This window comes from Lolium rigidum, chromosome 3 (assembly GCF_022539505.1).
Source record: "Lolium rigidum isolate FL_2022 chromosome 3, APGP_CSIRO_Lrig_0.1, whole genome shotgun sequence".
NCBI lineage: Eukaryota > Viridiplantae > Streptophyta > Magnoliopsida > Poales > Poaceae > Lolium > Lolium rigidum.
The window spans coordinates 320876393-320895236 of record NC_061510.1 but is presented as its reverse complement, the minus strand read 5'-3'; the positions used below and the strand labels follow the sequence as shown (position 1 = coordinate 320895236).

General features: G+C 44.8%; 2 protein-coding genes across 2 annotated transcripts; one reads left to right on the top strand and one right to left on the bottom strand.

Moving 5' to 3' along the window:
- Positions 1-8148: 8148 nt before the first annotated feature.
- On the top strand, positions 8149-11680 carry LOC124696953 (putative hydrolase C777.06c). The gene is made up of 10 exons (XM_047229608.1): positions 8149-8345; positions 9057-9192; positions 9283-9410; positions 9496-9643; positions 9734-9839; positions 10455-10522; positions 10652-10687; positions 10940-11049; positions 11128-11188; positions 11274-11680. Exons 1-9 carry the CDS (start codon positions 8149-8151, stop codon positions 11183-11185), a joined length of 987 nt encoding a protein of 328 aa, XP_047085564.1. The 3' UTR covers positions 11186-11188; positions 11274-11680.
- A 1142-nt stretch (positions 11681-12822) lies between these two features.
- LOC124703802 (eukaryotic translation initiation factor 3 subunit B-like) lies at positions 12823-17457 on the bottom strand. The gene is made up of 11 exons (XM_047236032.1): positions 17281-17457; positions 16370-16610; positions 15495-15641; positions 15271-15399; positions 15054-15182; positions 14899-14982; positions 14700-14824; positions 14409-14607; positions 13782-14323; positions 13479-13587; positions 12823-13393 (listed from the first exon to the last, which is right to left on the bottom strand). Exons 1-11 carry the CDS (start codon positions 17400-17402, stop codon positions 13049-13051), a joined length of 2172 nt encoding a protein of 723 aa, XP_047091988.1. The 5' UTR covers positions 17403-17457; the 3' UTR covers positions 12823-13048.
- Positions 17458-18844: the final 1387 nt, after the last annotated feature.

Genomic DNA, 18844 nt, shown 5'->3' with positions numbered 1-18844 from the left:
CTACATGTAGTAACTCTAAAATGTCTTGGATAATTTGATACTTGGCAATTGTTGTGCTCATGTTTAAGCTCTTGCATCATATACTTTGCACCCATTAATGAAGAAATACTTAGAGCTTGCTAATTTGGTTTGCATATTTGGTTTCTCTAGAGTCTAGATAACATCTAGTATTGAGTTTTGAACAACAAGGAAGACGGTGTAGAGTCTTATAATATTTACAATATGTCTTTTATGTGAGTTTTGCTGCACCGTTCATCCTTGTGTTTGTTTCAAATAACCTTGCTAGCCTAAACCTTGTATCGAGAGGGAATACTTCTCATGCATCCAAAATCCTTGAGCCAACCACTATGCCATTTGTGTCCACCATACCTACCTACTACATGGTATTTATCCGCCATTCCAAAGTAAATTGCTTGAGTGCTACCTTTAAAATTCCATCATTCACCTTTGCAATATATAGCTCATGGGACAAATAGCTTAAAAACTATTGTGGTATTGAATATGTACTTATGCACTTTATCTCTTATTAAGTTGCTTGTTGTGCGATAACCATGCTTCCGGGGACGCCATCAACTATTCTTTGTTGAATATCATGTGAGTTGCTATGCATGTCCGTCTTGTCCGAAGTAAGAGAGATCTACCACCTTAATGGTTGGAGCATGCATATTGTTAGAGAAGAACATTGGGCCGCTAACTAAAGCCATGATTCATGGTGGAAGTTTCAGTTTTGGACATATATCCTCAATCTCATATGAGAATAATAATTGTTGTCACATGCTTATGCATTAAAGAGGAGTCCATTATCTCGTTGTCCATGTTGTTCCGGTATGGATGTCTAAGTTGAGAATAATCAAAAGCGAGAAATCCAAAATGCGAGCTTTCTCCTTAGACCTTTGTACAGTGCGGCATGGAGGTACCCCATTGTGACACTTGGTTAAAACATGTGCATTGCAAAGATCCGGTAGTCCAAGCTAATTAGGACAAGGTGCGGGCACTATTAGTATACTATGCATGAGGCTTGCAACTTGTAAGATATAATTTACATAACTCATATGCTTTATTACTACCGTTGACAAAATTGTTTCATGTTTTCAAAATAAAAGCTCTAGCACAAATATAGCAATCGATGCTTTCCTCTTTGAAGGACCATTCTTTTTACTTTTATGTTGAGTCAGTTCACCTATCTCTCTCCACCTCAAGAAGCAAACACTTGTGTGAACTGTGCATTGATTCCTACATACTTGCATATTGCACTTGTTATATTACTCTATGTTGACAATTATCCATGAGATATACATGTTACAAGTTGAAAGCAACCGCTGAAACTTAATCTTCCTTTGTGTTGCTTCAATACCTTTACTTTGATTTATTGCTTTATGAGTTAACTCTTATGCAAGACTTATTGATGCTTGTCTTGAAGTACTATTCATGAAAAGTCTTTGCTTTATGATTCACTTGTTTACTCATGTCATTACCATTGTTTTGATCGCTGCATTCATTACATATGTTTACAAATAGTATGATCAAGGTTATGATGGCATGTCACTTCAGAAATTATCTTTGTTATCGTTTTACCTGCTCGGGACGAGCGGAACTAAGCTTGGGGATGCTTGATACGTCTCCGACGTATCGATAATTTCTTATGATCCATGCCATATTATTGATGATACCTACATGTTTTATGCACACTTTATGTCATATTCGTGCATTTTCTCGGAACTAACCTATTAACAAGATGCCGAAGAGCCGATTCGTTGTTTTCTGCTGTTTTTGGTTTCAGAAATCCTAGTAACGAAATATTCTCGGAATTGGACGAAATCAAGACCCAGGGTCCTATTTTGCCACGAACCTTCCAGAAGACCGAAAGGGATACGAAGTGGGGCGACGAGGCGCCGCCACCATAGGGCCGCGCGGCCAGAGGGGGGCCCGCGCCGCCCTATGGTGTGGGCCCCTCGTCAGCCCTCCGACTCTGCCCTTCCGCCTACTTAAAGCCTCCGTCGCGAAACCCCTGATGCGAAAAACCACGATACGGAAAACCTTCCAGAGACGCCGCCGCCAATCCCATCTCGGGGATTCCGGAGATCTCCTCCGGCACCCCGCCGGAGAGGGGATTCATCTCCCGGAGGACTCTACCCCGCCATGGTCGCCTCCGGAGTGATGAGTGAGTAGTTCACCCCTGGACTATGGGTCCATAGCAGTAGCTAGATGGTTGTCTTCTCCTCATTGTGCTTCATTGTTGGATCTTGTGAGCTGCCTAACATGATCAAGATCATCTATCCGTAATACTATATGTTGTGTTTGTCGGGATCCGATGGATAGAGAATACCATGTTATGTTAATTATCAAGTTATTACATATGTGTTGTTTATGATCTTGCATGCTCTCCGTTATTAGTAGAGGCTCTGGCCAAGTTTTTGCTCTTAACTCCAAGAGGGAGTATTTATGCTCGATAGTGGGTTCATGCCTGCATTGACACCCGGGACAGTGACAGAAAGTTCTAAGGTTGTGTTGTGCTGTTGCCACTAGGGATAAAACATTGGCGCTATGTCCGAGGATGTAGTTGTTGATTACATTACGCACCATACTTAATGCAATTGTCTGTTGTTTAGCAACTTAATACTGGAGGGGGTTCGGACGATAACCTGAAGGTGGACTTTTTAGGCATAGATGCAGTTGGATGGCGGTCTATGTACTTTGTCGTAATGCCCAATTAAATCTCACTGTACTTATCATGACATGTATGTGCATTGTTATGCCCTCTCTATTTGTCAATTGCCCGACTGTAGTTTGTTCACCCAACATGTTTTTATCTTATGGGAGAGACACCTCTAGTGAACTGTGGACCCCGGTCCATTCTGAAATACAAATCTGCTGCAATACTTGTTTTACTGTTTTCTCTGCAAACAATCATCTTCCACACAATACGGTTAATCCTTTGTTACAGCAAGCCGGTGAGATTGACAACCTCACTGTTTCGTTGGGGCAAAGTACTTTGGTTGTGTTGTGCAGGTTCCACGTTGGCACCGGAATCCCTGGTGTTGCGCCGCACTACATCCCGCCGCCATCAACCTTCAACGTGCTTCTTGGCTCCTCCTGGTTCGATAAACCTTGATTTCTTTCTGAGGGAAAATTTGCTGCTGTGTGCATCATACCTTCCTCTTGGGGTTCCCAACGAACGTGTGAAATACACGCCATCAACTATCTTCCCATTGCCATTTTAATCTCAATATATTGGAGTTATTGAGGTTAGGGGTCTAAACCTCCTTTTCGGAAAAATAATAGAAGTTGTTAATCGAGCACATCGCAACAGTGAGAGACTATGTGTGAAAAGAACACAATGAATAAGCTCGTATTTGTTGATGAGCGTGTATGTGCTAGCAGTCATGAAACTCAATTGGTAATCAAATTTGAGCATGGAGGGCATCAGGAGGAGTTATCTTAGCCAACCCATCATAGTGGCAAGCATATGATGGAGATTTAGGCCTGGGTTCAGCTTAATGTCCACGGAAGTCTATCGAATTGCATAGGACTCGCGTTCCCTCGGCATTTAGGAGGATGCGGCGATTACCATGATGCTCAGATGAGGATGCCCAGATGCAGTTGTGATTCTCTCCGGACAATGAATGTTATAACATGCTGGCACGGTTCTTTTCAAATCAGCTAACACCCGTGGTTTTTTAAAAAACCTTCATCGCTTCGTTCTAATTATTGTTTTTTATTCGTGAAGACGACCTTGTTTACTTGAGAGATGGTAATCATGCATTTCCTCACCGTTTAGGTTTGTGCAAAACCTGTTGGATCTGCTTCGCTCATAGCATCACGAATTCTCCCGTGCGGGTGGTTGCCAACCCATCATAGTGGCAAGCATATCATCGTGGCTGGTCTGCTCAGCAAATTTAAAGCCCCGATAATACTGTCCTTCCTATGAGATCCCATTAACCTGACGAGTGACGATGTATTTATCAGTTCCTGGTCTCTCCGTAGGTTCATGCTTCTCTTCCCTTTTCGTTTGTTCATGTATCAAATTATAAATAATTATTACCTTGAAGCAATTATCCTATTTAGCTCGGACCTACCATATCAGTTTTTTTGTTGAGACAACTGAATGCTTTAGCAAGTACCTTGCATCAGCAGTCAGGTTTCATCTTTCTTAATCTGGATAGCCAGATTGATACCCAACCAGATGCATTTGTTTTGCAGGTTGGCATTTGTTACACATGCCACAATCCACAAAATGATCGTACGAGGCTGGAGTATATAATCGATTCCTTTTGCTGGGTACCAGATGTATTAGTAGCGACACTCCCCCCTTGGAGCACCTTCTGGCTGTTTGGTCCTGCCTGCTCCCGCGAGCGGCAGGGCGGAACCCTAGCCTCCACTCCCTCTCGCCTGGCGGTGGCGGCGCGGCCCGGCGCGGTCGGTAGGGGCGGCGTCTCTGCGTAGGAGGCGACGGCGCCCGATTGGCGCGAGGACTGCGCGGCTCTGGCGGGGTGGCGGCGCAGCTGGCTCCTTGCTGGCGCGTCCCGACGTCGGCGCGTCCGTGGCCATGGGCGGCGGCGGCACGACCTCTGCGCGTCGTCGGTCCGGTGGGCTGCGGCGTCGTCTCGGTGGGCGGCGCCCTGGCCGGTGGTCAAGGGCAGGGTCCCTCGGCTACGCGTGCGCGCCTCGGGGCGGTAGAAGGCGCCCCTACTCGTCCGCTGCTGGCAAGGTAGGGCGGTCTTCTTCGTCTCCGGCAGGTGGCCGAGCTCCCCTTGCTGGCGCGCGTGGTGCGACGATCTTGGCCCTGGCCATGGGATGGCGGCAGCGGGCCTAGATCTGGGTCGGTGGGCCTAGGGTTGGTCCGCACCTGGGTGTTCTCGGTAGGGGCTAGGACATCCCGTTTCTTTCTCGGGTTTTCTCCGGCTCGGGAGAGCTTGGGATCCGTGGCTGGTATGATGGTACGGCTATGGCATGGTGATGGCGAGCCGCCGTCGGTGTTTTGATCCCCTCCAGCTACATTGAAACCCGTGGGGGCGGTGCGTCTCGGTTCTGCCCATCTGGTTTGGTCTTGCGGTGTGCGGCCTGCAGACACCAGCCGGGTTCGATGGTGTGTCCGCGAAAACACCGCAAGGCTTAGGCCACCGCCGGTGACGACGACGTCTTCGGACGACGTTTACCTCCTTGGAGGCGTGGCCATGACACACATCCTGTTGTTGGTTGCCTCCCTTGGGCACCGGCTGCTGCCCCGTTGACTCGCGAGTTCTCCAAGTTCCTCCTCGGATCCCCTTCTCGTCGATGCACTCGCGTCTTGATGCAACCGGCTTCACATAGACGGTGTGCTCCCGGCTTCGCGACCACTCTCGGGCCTAGGATGGCTGTTGGAGTTGAGGTCGGCGCAGGAGGACACCGGTGGTTCTCAACAGCCGGGGGTTGTCCCGATGGCAGCTTGCAAAGACAAAGGCTTTTCGTGGGGTGGGTGTTGAAGCCCATGCGAAAGCATTGGACAGCTCCCTGTGCCGACAACGACGACGCTTGTGAGCGCAGTGTCCCTTCCCGGAGGCGCCGTCGTGAAGGTTTCCCCCTTTGAACTCTGGAGCCTCACCTGCTCTCTTGCGCAATTAGCTAGCTCCCTCGGCGACGGTGGTCCTCTGCTAGGCGGCCTAGCGTACTTCTTCAGTTTGGTGCAGTTCCTCGGAGCGGCGGCTCGGTGCGAGAAGTCTTCAGCTGAGCTGCCTGTGTTTAGCTGAGGCCTTGGGCTCCTTTGTTTTTCTTTGTTTAGGCTTTAGCTTAGCTCTTGTGCTTGTATCGCTAGCTGGCAACACCAGCTTTCGCTTTCTTTTTCTATTGTGGTTGTTCTAGTTATACTTCTGGCCGTGTTGGCTTTGTTAATTCAAAGTCGGGCTCGTCGAGCCTTCAGTTTCAAAAAGATGTATTAGTAGCTGAATAGAATGTCTTCTGTCAGATTTGGTTTTGATACATTGCTTCACTTCCTACGGAAAATAGAAGGTCATCCCACATCTTAATAATACGATGCAGCCATATAAGTATTGGCAGTTTGGAAAAGAGTAAAATCCATCAATAGTACATGAATTTGTTGATTAAAATCACTTTGCTCATCGTACGTAGAGAATACAGATTTACGGTCAATGAATACGAGTTGGTGTGTCACGAAGGTCACTGGTGCTATTGGAGCGGTGTATTTGATGACACGGCGAACTGCAGGATCCACGGTTAGAATTTGTTTTTTTGCAAATATACCCCCAAACTTAGTAGCAACTCTCTATACATAAGGACCAGTGTACATAACAAGTGAGGCACAGGACAAAGTTCACCCAGTCAACACTAACCGTAAATAATTTTCCCCAGAAGTAAAGCGACGGGCCATGGACGCTTTGGCTTGCCCCAATTCCGGCTCAACGGGAAGATGAGGAGCGTGCTCTGCTGCTGGCGGTGGGCGATGTCTAGCACGCTTCGGCCGTCACCAACGCCACTATTCCATCCGTCGCCGCTGGGGGAGTCCTCGCGTGGAGGGGCCCAGGCACGGACGAGCACATGCTCGTCCAGTGTCCACGCCGCCCCTGCAGATCCTCGGCCATGCCCGTGACCGGAGCGGCACCTCGGAGAGGGTCGAACAAGACGTCTGCCCCAGACGCGCACGAAGATCTGGCCGCCACGCTGCGCCCGTGCACCAGGCGCACATACAAGTACAGCACGTGCTCGACCAAATAGCAGGTCGCGCTCGCGGTCGTCGTGCCACTGCCGAGGCTCGGCCAGATCTTCTTAAGAGGGAATTCTGCAGGCTGAAGGAGATTATGGCTGAGGGGGTAGTGGTCCGCGAGCATCAACGGCTTCATGGCCTGATGGCCGCCGGCGGCCGGTTGAGGCATGTCCCCTCTCCATGCGCTACACGATGAGCTCAGTCCCGTGCTCCTCGACCCACCGCGACTCCCTGGACCTTCTCGACCACTCATTCCTCAGCGACCATGCGAGCACCTCCGCGTGGATTCCGACCACCGGAGCACGCACCACGTCGCCCACGCTCGTACTCCCCATCCTCCTGTAGCGGCGCAGCCCACCATCCCCTCCCTTAAATCTCTCTCAGCAGGCGGCTTCCTCTGCCCTCCTCTCCCGCCGCGCCCTCCTAGGCTCCCAGCAGTACCGACGACGCTCTCCCTGACACCCGCGCACTAGCGACACCTTCCTCCGTGGCCCGCGCAACCGTTCCTCCACTCTACCGCCCCTGAACGCATGCTCCAGTGGCGAGCAAGGAAGGCGGCCTGGATGGGCTCGTGGTGCCCGACGAAGGCAGTGTTGGGGCATTGCAGCGACGAGATGGGACGGGCAGGAGGGGGTGGAGACAGAGGTTGGGGATGGCACCTTATCCCTTTGCTTTTTTTTTATTCAGCCTGGTGGTTTCTTTTATTTCAAAATAGTTCAAGTGGACGACGGTTAGGGGCTAACAGATGGGTCCAGTAACTCGCCACGTCATCGAATACACAGCCCAACAACACCAGTGACTGTATGTGACACACCAACTCGTATTGAGTGACCGTAAAATTGTATTTCCTATGTACGATGACCAATGTGATTTTGATCAACAAGTTCAACTACTATTGATGGATTTTACTCTTTGGAAAAAGTAACTTGGGTAATGTGTTATTGTTGTCACCAGCCCGGTACAAATTTGTATCTGCACCGACAATATCCAGTTGAACTCCTTCCAAAAAAAAGATGGCCATACCAGCCATGCCAGCTAAAAATTGGCTTTGTGTCAATCTCCCGACTATTTTCTGCTCTTTAAAAATTGGCCATACCAGCCAGCCAGGTTGTATGGCATGCCAACGTCCCGCATAAACGCACTTCATCCTTTATCACTACACGAGTATCATTTAGAAATACCACAACCGATTCCCGCAGCAACGCGTTTTAGTAAACGTCCAGCTCACAGTCACAGTGCTTAGGATGGGATGTAGTTTTTTTCAGAAAAAAAAAAGCTAATAGAAGGGCTAAAGATTTCAAAAGGCAAAGTCGCATTAGAAAAGGCGATTAGGAAAGGCCGCGCCAACCGGAACCGAACGACCAGGAAGAGAAACCAGAAAGGCCACATCCACAGGAACTAAAACCTCTCTGTTCCCAAGGAGACGACGACCAGAGAGGATCGGGCGACCGATGCAGGCTGCAGCCACGGCTCCACCGGACGGAGACACCGTCGAAGCGGCAGCCACGGCGTCGTCGCTCATCTTCCTGGGAACGGGCTGCTCCGGAGCTCTCCCCGACGTGCGATGCCTCATCCAGCCGTCCACGCCGCCGTGCGCCACCTGCTCCCAGGCCCTCACCCTCCCGCCGGAGAAGAACCCCAACTACAGGTGCCCTCTCACGCTTTTGCATCCGCCTCCGCCTGGCTTCACGAGATGGAACTCTTTCTTTGTAACCCACACTCCGACTTTTTTTTTTTGAAAAGGGAAAAACCCGGCTTCTTCCCACACTCCGACTAGTATAGTAGAAACAAATCAGTTATATTTAAAACTTGCATACCATTTTCGTTTTGCCGTTTTTAGCCTGCAGGTTGGTCCTAGCGGATGCGGATTGATTCATTATACATGTGCTTGAAAAAATCATTACTGACTTGTATCATGCGATTAAATTACCGTGGATACTGATTGAGAAGTCAGAACCTCTTACAGAGTTACAGTGTCCAGTTTTGTTTTGTAATCTGTACTGTGACCCTTTTCTGGTACTGTACTGCTGTGGCTGAATGTTTGGATGACCTTTCATAGAGTAGATTTTCCATTGGTGTCATGTATGTGCTGCGATATGAAATGTATAAAGTTAAGGGCAAAATCTTTCCAATTATATTATGACTCTACAAATAACTATTGCTACTTCTTTTATACGAAACAAAAGAAGCAAAATAAAATTGTTTTTAATGCTACTATACTTACCAAGTATGATGTGACAATAGTGCCAATGTGGCAGCATGATTCGTCTGATCTTACTGGTGATTGTTTCTTAATATCAGCCCAGTTTTCCTCAAAACTGGGACAATCTATTGTATAACATAATTCATTCTTTTTCAGATGCAACACATCCCTCTTCATAGACTATTGCGACAACGATGTCACGCATAAGTATATTCTAATCGATGCCGGCAAGACCTTTAGAGAACAAGTTCTCCGGTGGTTTGTTCACCACAAAGTTCCTTCTGTTGACTCGGTGAGATCTTCATGGTTTGCATTCTGTCAATTTAAGTTTCCAATGATCAATGCATACAGATGGCAATATTGATGGTCCTTTGCAATGCAGATTATTCTGACTCATGAGCATGCAGATGCCGTCTTAGGTCTTGATGGTGTTTGGCTGGTACACCGAAGCAACAATAAAAATGAGATTGATCATCTTCCAATTTTCCTCACACAATTCACAATGGACAGGTTAGCTTAGCTTCCTGAATGGACTACCATGCCATATTAGGCATCATATCATGTATCAGGTAACTTTAGCTGTGTAACTTTACAGTGTTGGAGCAAGATTCCCATACTTGGTGAAACAGAAGATGGAGGAAGGCAATGAAATGGCCACAGTGTCTCAACTCGCCTGGAAGATTATAGAGTGTGACGTTGAAAAACCATTTCTATCATCGGGGCTAGAGTTTGTGCCCTTGCCAGTATGATGCACATATACCTTCTATTGTGAAACACTTGCTTGATCTAGCTTTATCTGCATCCTGATGTGTCTTAGCTTCTTCTCTATTCAGGTCATGCACGGAGAGGATTATATTTGTTTAGGCTTCCTATTTGGGAGGAAAGCAAGAGTTGCATATTTATCTGATGTCTCAAGAATTCTCCTTAGAACTGAACATGGTATGAATAGTGTGTCCACATCATTCTTTATCCAACTATTTTGAATCCTTATTCATTATGAGTATGATAGTTTATACAAATTAATGAGTTGGAAGAAGATGTTTGCCAAACAACAAAAGTGGATACACTTTTCAAAGAAATCTGAAATAAATCATGGATGCATAACAAGTTGCGGCAAACACAACTTTGCTCGTTTTCAGGATTTGTTCTAGATCTACAGGGATCCCCACCAGTTCCACTAAAATTAAACGAACAAAAAATTCGAAGAAGACGATAAGGCATATGTTTTTAGGATTTCAGTTATTTTACTGTTTTCTTTTTTGCTAGAGTTGTGGTATCATGTTGCTAAATATTCTTTTTTATCATGGATCCTGATCGATTATCTCCATTTTTTCTTTTTCTTTTTAGAAAGAAAGGCAAAATATTTGCCTTAATTCAATAAATAAGGAGAAGTTAGAGAACAAAGTTTAAACTTACAAACCCAGTTACAAACCACCTCCAAGAACAAAAGTATATTCTCAGGAAATTAAAAGACCCAAGTGCTTAGCTCCCACAATAAACCAAGTCGTAGCCTCCTTTTTCTTACGGAATTCCTGATGCAGCTTTTCGATGCAGCAATTTCCAAGTCTGGTGCTGGACAACTTGACCTTCTTATACTAGAAACAAACCGGTTACATGGGGTGGTAAGCCTGTTGGACATGTTTGTCGTCTAAAAAGTTTTATATCTGCCAAGTAAAAATGAAAAAAGATCACACAAGTAAATTGATATGTCGCGGAATCTGCTGTTACGGTCTTTTGTGGCATTTGAACAGGGACATGCTCGCAGTTGCCATCTTACCCTTACAGAGGTTAATTTGGATTTGATTTAATACCTCAGAACATTTTTCTGAAGCTTTAAATTCTTTTGCATAGCAGTGTGGTGTTTAAGCCATCCTACTCTCCGTGAGCTCAGCCTAGAGCATGTTACTAAAGCAAGGCTATATGATATGAACCTACATAGCATGAACCAGCTATTGCATCCTTGCACGTCAAGATGTCGTAATTGTAATCAGATCTGATTACAATTAACATCCAATGCTAATGCCATTTAGCATTTGCAGAGTCTTGATGCTATCAAGAGGATATGCCCAAAGAAAGCTCTGCTAATTGGGATGAACCATGAGTTCGAACATCAAAGAGAAAACCACATTCTGGCGGAATGGTCTGGCAGGTATGTTGTTGCTTAAACGTCTGGATCATATTTATTTTCTTCTGGTGTGATGTGTAACTCCAACTCCTATGATAACAGAGAAGGAATACCAGTACAACTAGCCCACGATGGCCTAAGAATCTTCATTGATCTGTAATAAGTAAGCATCGTGGTACCAAATATCAATCCTATGTTTCAGCAGCATTCGCTTCAATATCTTTTACAGGTTTCCATTGGCATTGTAGATTACTGCAACTCTGCAAGACAACCCATCCATCGATGGGTGGGGCGAAGTGGCTTCCCGGAGCATCCGATTCCTAGATTAACAGTAAACTTGGAGAAGATACATATGATATAAAATGTTCAAAAAAGAACATGTAGATATTTGAGTCCTCAATGTACTTGTCAATTATCATAGAAAATGATCATTTTTCGTTTTGGAAAAGAATTCAGTTCTCCGAAAAGCCTTTGTAGAACCCTGAAACTTCAGTGTGTAAATCTCTTGCTTCAGGAACATTTACACATGCATACAAGACACTGAATTATTTTGAGAATGCCTTTAATTTGTGAGGACATGCTTTCACTCGGGGACAGCCTCAAGCTATGTATGAATTTCCTTACAATTGGAAATATAGTTCAATTTGCGTTTGAATTCGATAACAACATTCCGTACTATGTTTGCGTGGCATATCTACATTTGGATGTAAATATCCATATGTATTGTCTGAGAAAACAGAATAATTTTGCACCACCGTGCACACCAAATTAGCCAGGGTGACTGGTGAGAAGATTCAGCACAGGTGGCACACTTCGTTGCTGTTTGTAGATTATTGTTTCAGTACTATGCTCTCCATATTTCTGGCTAGTCTTTTAGATCTCATTTGGAGTCCAGTATTCATTCTGGAATGGCGGAATCCACACGAGTCACCAGTGACACAAACAGAAACGGCAGCTTTGCTGTTCGCAGATTATTGTTTTAGTACTACTATGCTCGGGAAATGCAGAGTGGCTCTCGGGTGTCACACACCCCTATAGTTGGAAAAATAAAAAGATAAATTAAAAAAAGTTTTAAAAAATTCAAATTGAATCAAAGATGACCAGGTATTGTACTTGAAACAAAATATTTCCCTAGGAAATTACTTTTATTGTATTCTAGGTTAAAAAAAGAAACTTGAAACGCTCCATGACCAGATACTATTCACTACTAGCAGAATACCCGTGCTTTGCTACGGGTAGAGTATGTTTTCAGCACATATTTTTAGCAAAACAATTAAAACTGCGGACATCTATTTAGGTGTGATATCAAAAGAAACATTAACTCAATCCTTACAATCACATAAGCTAACATACTCTCGCAAGCCTAGCGGCATGCAGCCCTGTACTTGAAGCTAGTATAATTTTGTCTTTTTTGCCCTAGAAATCATGGGAATAATTTCATTTCCAAACATATTTTTTACGAGTACAAACTTGGATCATCTTTGGTTTTCAGGAAAATTCAAAAAAATTTGACTTTTTCAAATTACTATAATTTTTTTAGTCTATTGGGGTGCGTTGAATAGCGGAATTCAAACGAGTCACCGCAAACATACAACGATTGTTGGCTACTGAGACAACCTGGATATGCGCTAATCAGGAAGAAAAATAAAACAAAGTTGAATGGGATACTCTTTTTTTTGAGCGGAAGTTGAATGGAATACTCTGTCTGAAACGGTTGACAATTCATTCCAGCAGGTAGAACAATGAGATCACTTCAACATTTTGCACCCCACCGTAACAAAATCACAGCCCAGCAGATTACTAAACAATGGAACACCTACATTTTGCAGAAACGGACAATGATGATTAGCATTCCAACCACAAAATTTATCTCCGGAAGATTTAAGCGAAGTGTACAATACACTAGTAGGAAGATCAACAAATTATGCGCTTGATCTATGGAGCCTATCATGCAAAACTACAGCAATTTTACACAACAGGCAGAAATGAACACTCAAGGAGACTAGCATAGGATTTTTGTGCTTCAATCCTGGTCCAGATCAAAGGCAACGGTTTCTTCTGTGACATCCACCAACTCCTCCGCCTCAATCTCCTTAATTTCCGTCTCTTCTTCCTTGTCGCTGTCCTCCCCACCCCGCAGTTCCATCCTGTATGATCGCTCCTCCTCGTGCAGCTGCTTCCACTTAGCAAGCCATCCTTCCCAATCCTCTTGCAGCTGCATCCGTCTCTTACGCTCTGCCTCGTCCACCTGGTTGTGCACGTCCTGATCCTCTTGTTCATACTTCTTGCTGTACCTCTTGAGGTTCTTCGCGATTTCCTCCTCCTTCTCAGGAGTAAGAAGTGACGGTGGCCTTGGGCGCCATTGGAACTGTACCATCATGTAAAACGCAACACATTACTACAGGAGGATGCACCAATACATGGATTTAAAGAATAAAGGATGGAAGCTCTACCTGATAGAAGTGATCCTTTGAGATCTTGTAAATTTGCTTGCCATTGAATGACCAGATTACAAAACCATTTTCCATCTCATGAACTGAGGTAACTGCAGTTGCAAGAAATCTGTACAAGCAAATTGCAAAACCATTTTAGTTCTATTAAATTAAGGAAACCAATAAAAGGTAAACAAATCATTTTTTAGTTTTCACTAATAAATCCCATTAACTGTACAGTATATGTGTATTATTGTACACTTGATTCTGTAAGCTTCCCCAGCTAGTGAAGCCAACAAATCCTTCATAAAGTTATAAGCTCACCTTCCAGTAGGGTCCCACATGATGTCAGTCGCCATGAAATGCTCTCCTGTAGCCATGGTCTCAAGATCATCAACGTTGAAGAACTCCAGCTGGCCATTAAAACCCTTCAGGCCCGCAAGAACAATGAAACGGCCAGCAGGAGACCAGAACAATGAATTGGCCTGCTTTCCCTTGAGTGTGGCAAGCTTGGCCACACGGCTAACGCTAACACCGTCTTTGACTGTGCGCATAGCGTAGAAACTTATATCAGGCTTAGGTCCATCACCGTGAATAACAGCAAAGCGGTGACCTCTGGGCTCCCATGCAAAGGCAATTATCTTGTCATTCTTGTTTTCCAGTTCAAATACCTCAATTGGGATGTCTCGTTCCTTGATTCTGAACAACTCAAACCCAGTGTAAATACTCTTCTTTGTTTTTGTATACCTATCTACCTGAACAGCCAGATATTCTCCATTGTTCTGCCAATACATCTTGCAGTCACTGACACTGAACAGGTTTTTCTGCCGTATCTCCTCTTTGCCAGGCATTTGGAAAAGGCTCACCTTTCAACACAACGCACAAATTTTAGCACTCGATACTAGTAGAATAAACATCTTAAATGAAATGTCTGCAGCAATTTATACTTACCCTGGCAGGCTGATTTCCACCACCCAATTCAGGCACAAACAGGGATATTATAGGATCAGTGGGCGACCAACTGAAGTCAACCACATTTTCTACCTTCAAAGATTTCTTATCCAGAAGAGAAAACGTCTCGGTCTCATAGACAGATATAACATTCTTCCCAAGTCTAGCAAAATATTTATCATCTTTCCCACCGCCCCACCTTAAAAACACACAGAAATTATAGTAAGCATCCAACCATGACAACCTGCTGAATTGTGCATTAACTAAAAAGTGGAACAGCAGTGTTTTCACCTGAAGACAGGCCATGAAACACCAGAAACACCCATACTGCCACCGGAAGTGAACTCATCAGCACTTCCCTTGAAGTCCCGCATTACTTTTCCAGTCCTTACATCAAATATATTTAACAAAACCCTCTACAAGGAAAACAATGGAAGTTATATAAGCGACAAGAAATTAACAGAAAAATAAACATATGGTATTCTCTTACATGTGTATCTCGAGGGTTGCTGGGCTCTTGGCTGCTATATGTGATCAAATATTTCTCACCAGGAGAGAAATCGATCAATTTCACCTGCCACACGTAACTGTCAGCTAACATAACATTAGTTGTTGCATTTAATATAGTGGGACCCCAACCAGTACCTGTGGATGAGCAAACCGCATTAGACGAACGAACTTATCGTCACCACCCCACACCTGTGCGCCCTGCCTATGCACTGTGGCCAAGTGTGTTCCAAGAGGGGACCATTGAATATAACTATCCGTCCAGTACTGGCAAACAAAACAATTGATGAAAATCAATTAGTTTATTTCCCAAAACCTCAAGCAAGTATAGTAAATATAAAGCAACAAGAATTACCTGCTTTTGGTACACGAGCTCAGGAATCAACCGCCGGGCATCGTTCCAGTACACTTCCGTGAACGTACCAGCACGGATCACAAACTGATCTCTGGCCTTATCATCGGTTAGCCACTTCAGCAGATTTTCCTGTTGTTTGCATGAAAAGGCAAGTTATGGCAAAGAAGTTACGGATGAAAACAAAGAAACCATAGGGGGTAGGGGTAGAAAGGAAACAAACTTACTCCAGGAGTGTATGGCTTGATTTCAGCAGGTGCCCATTCATCAGGGACCTTCATGTACTTCTCGAAGTCATCGAACATATTAACAGCAAATATGTGAGACTTGTCAAGTTTGTACCCATTTGTTTTTTCCCTAGCAACTTCGGCTTCCTGGCACATTGTCAAATAATCCTCTTTCAATCAGCCAAGGGTGATACAAATAATTTGACAGAACATAAAACAATTAGTCAGCTAAAATAGAGCAAAAGCTATCCAAAAGCACAGAAAAACATGACTCTAATTATCATTAAAAAAATGTAGTACAGGAAAGTAGTGATGTTCCCCTCTTCTACTCAAACTCTTCTCTAAATCATACAGGTTGTTGATTTTTTAGGAGATCAGTGCAGAATGGTGTTCAATTAAATCAGGTCACTACACACAATAACGTACTATAATCCAGCAAAGGCTGAAAGTAATAAAGCATCTTTCTCCAGAAAAATCCCAATTTTTACCAACCAGTATTAAGCAATTGAAGTGCCACGAAGTAAATTAAATATTCTTACACACCAGTAAAGTCTAGAACAGCTAGGAGTTGGGTTTTCAAGCATAAGTTAGCAGAACTTGGGCTTAACTTAACAAGCCAACAACATCTATGTAGGCAAGCACAGCCAATAAATAGCTTGTCGTACAAGACTTCACAGCATATATAGTCAAAAGGTGCATGGCAGCATTACAAAAAAAATATAAGCATCCAAACATTAAAATCAGGGTACAGTTCAATGGAATAAGGAACACCTTTTCTATAGAGGGAACACTTATGACTTGCAAAAGTGAAAAAAAAAACATTGCCACACTATTCCATGTTAAGAAAAAAAAGCAACTGGCAAGAAGCAAAATACCTGGGGGGTATTGTACTCGATGAAGCAGTAGCCGTATGTTTTCTGCGTCTCTGGGTGCGTCGGCATCCAAAGACCACCTTCCTTGATCACACCAATCTGACTATAGATCTTGCGTACAACATTTTCCAGCTTCTCATACTTCTCTGGGGGAACAACCGGAAGATTGTCCACGACAATAATGTTTGAGAAGCCCATTTCAAGCTCTGGGATGTCTTCATTTTGAAGTAAGTCCTCGTCGTCGCTGCAAATTGTAATGGAATGAGAACATAGATAACAAAACTAAGAGATATACTTGAGCCAAAAAATAATAATGGGTAACTGATGTGAAGATGCCCAGATTAACTTGATGCACTCCTGGTATAGAACAATCGAAAGCCGGACAGATAGGGGTTACTCTACAGTCAAACCAGCTTAACCTTTGATGTAGTTATCCTGCATTTAGTTGATTACACTGCAGTCCACAAAATTAATGGAGTATAAAAATATTATGACCAGGAGAACATTAGCCTTACCTAAATCGCAACTAGGCAGAACTAGATGACAGCAGTAGTAGCTAACTAAGACAGAACCTACTTAGACATTCAACTAAACTCTTCTAGGAATATACAGACTACGGTTAGATAGACTGTTTCGCAGCACATATAAACACATCGAGAAAAATGCGTCGCGAACACACATCGGTAGTACTACGCGGAGCCAGCAAGCATTCTGTTAAAAACTACCCACCAACAGAATCCACCGCGCGACGAAACCGAAGCTGCACACATCTAACAACCCTGGAGCAGGGGCTTGCATCCCGACGAAACAAAAACGCGTTGAGCAAATATGACAGGACGAGCCATCAACCAACCACACGAGCTAGAGCTGGACGGATCTGGGAGCCGGGAGAGGAGGCGCGATATGGTGGGTACCTGAGGATCTCGAAGTTCTCGCCGGGCGGGAGGGTGATGGAGTCGAGATCGACGGAGTCGAGGCCGACCCCCAGCTCCCTCGCGCGCGCGTGGATGCCTTCCATCGAGGTTGCCAGCTCCATCTTCAGTTAGATGCGCCGTAGATCCTCCGCGAGAGCAAGGGTCGGAGGCAAGCGGAGGGCGGCGGAGGCGGGGGACGGCGAGGATGCGGGGGACGGCGAGAGGCGGCGGAGGCGGTGGGTTGGGAGCTAGGGTTTTGGATTCGGTGCGATGGGTCACGAGAGAGTTATCTTCGTAGGGCGTTGGATACTTGGATGCGAATGGGCTTCTCGCTCTCGGGCTTTAAGCTGGGCCGATGTACTACACAATTGCAGGCAAGTCGTTCTATGACCAGCCTGCTACTGGAGTTTCAACCAGGAGAGCAAATGGGCTTTTAATTGTTTGTACGTAGGACGATGAGATGTGGGTGCCTGTCAGCCTGGGCTGACAGCCTGCCATTAGAGCATGTCTAACAGATTCCATAGTTTTTCGCCCCTTAAAACGCGAGTAGAGGACCCTGTATTCACTTTTCGCCGGCCGAAAACTCGGACGAGCTAGCAGACCCCGTATCCCCACCCCGTTCTGTTTTACGGGGTGGGGATACGGGGTCTGCTAGCTCGTCCGAGTTTTCAACCCCTCAAAACAGGATTTTTTGACAAATTGGATATTAGAATCAACACAACATTCACATAAAATAAATGTTTTACATCACACAATAATCATCATAATTATTACAATAATGTTTTTCAGAAATATCAACAAATGTTCTAATGGAAGAATTGAACAAATAACAAATGTTTCACACATACAACAATAGGAAATGAATGTTTCACACATACAACAATGGGAAATGAATGTAATAACTCATTGGCCATGCAACTGCCAATGGTGATCAATCGGATCTTAGGTGAGCTGGTGATGAGTCTCGGCATTTTCAATGCCTCGATGAGCTGCAAGAAAAGCTTCAATCCGATCAGGGTTCCTCTCGGGCTGCACTCGGGTGCCAACATTGTCATAGAAACATGGCAAGTTCAAACCTCTTTCATCTTCAATGATCATGTTGTGAAGAATCACCGGGGAAACAAAGGGGATCTATTCAAGATGTTGATGTCGTTGAGTGTCCCCGGCAATCCAAAAAAAGCATGCCAAATCCATAAGTCTTGAGAGGCCACAGCTTCAAAAACAATGGTAGCATCACGGCTTTTGCCACAATACATTCCATGCCATGCTTTTGGACAATTTTTCCATGTCCAATGCATGCAATCCAAACTACCAAGCATCCCCGGCCACCCCCTCTTTTCATTGATCTCCATGAGCCTTTTTGTATCTTCCTCATTTGGAGCTCGGAGATACGTCTCTCCATACAACTTGATCACCATCTTGGCAAACATACTCACGCAATCCGTGGTTGTTTGCACACCAATGCGAAGGTACTCATCGGTATAATCTGCTGGTATACCGTATGCAATAACCCTCATGGCGGCAGATATTTTTTTATATGGGCTAAATCCCATGACTTGGGGGG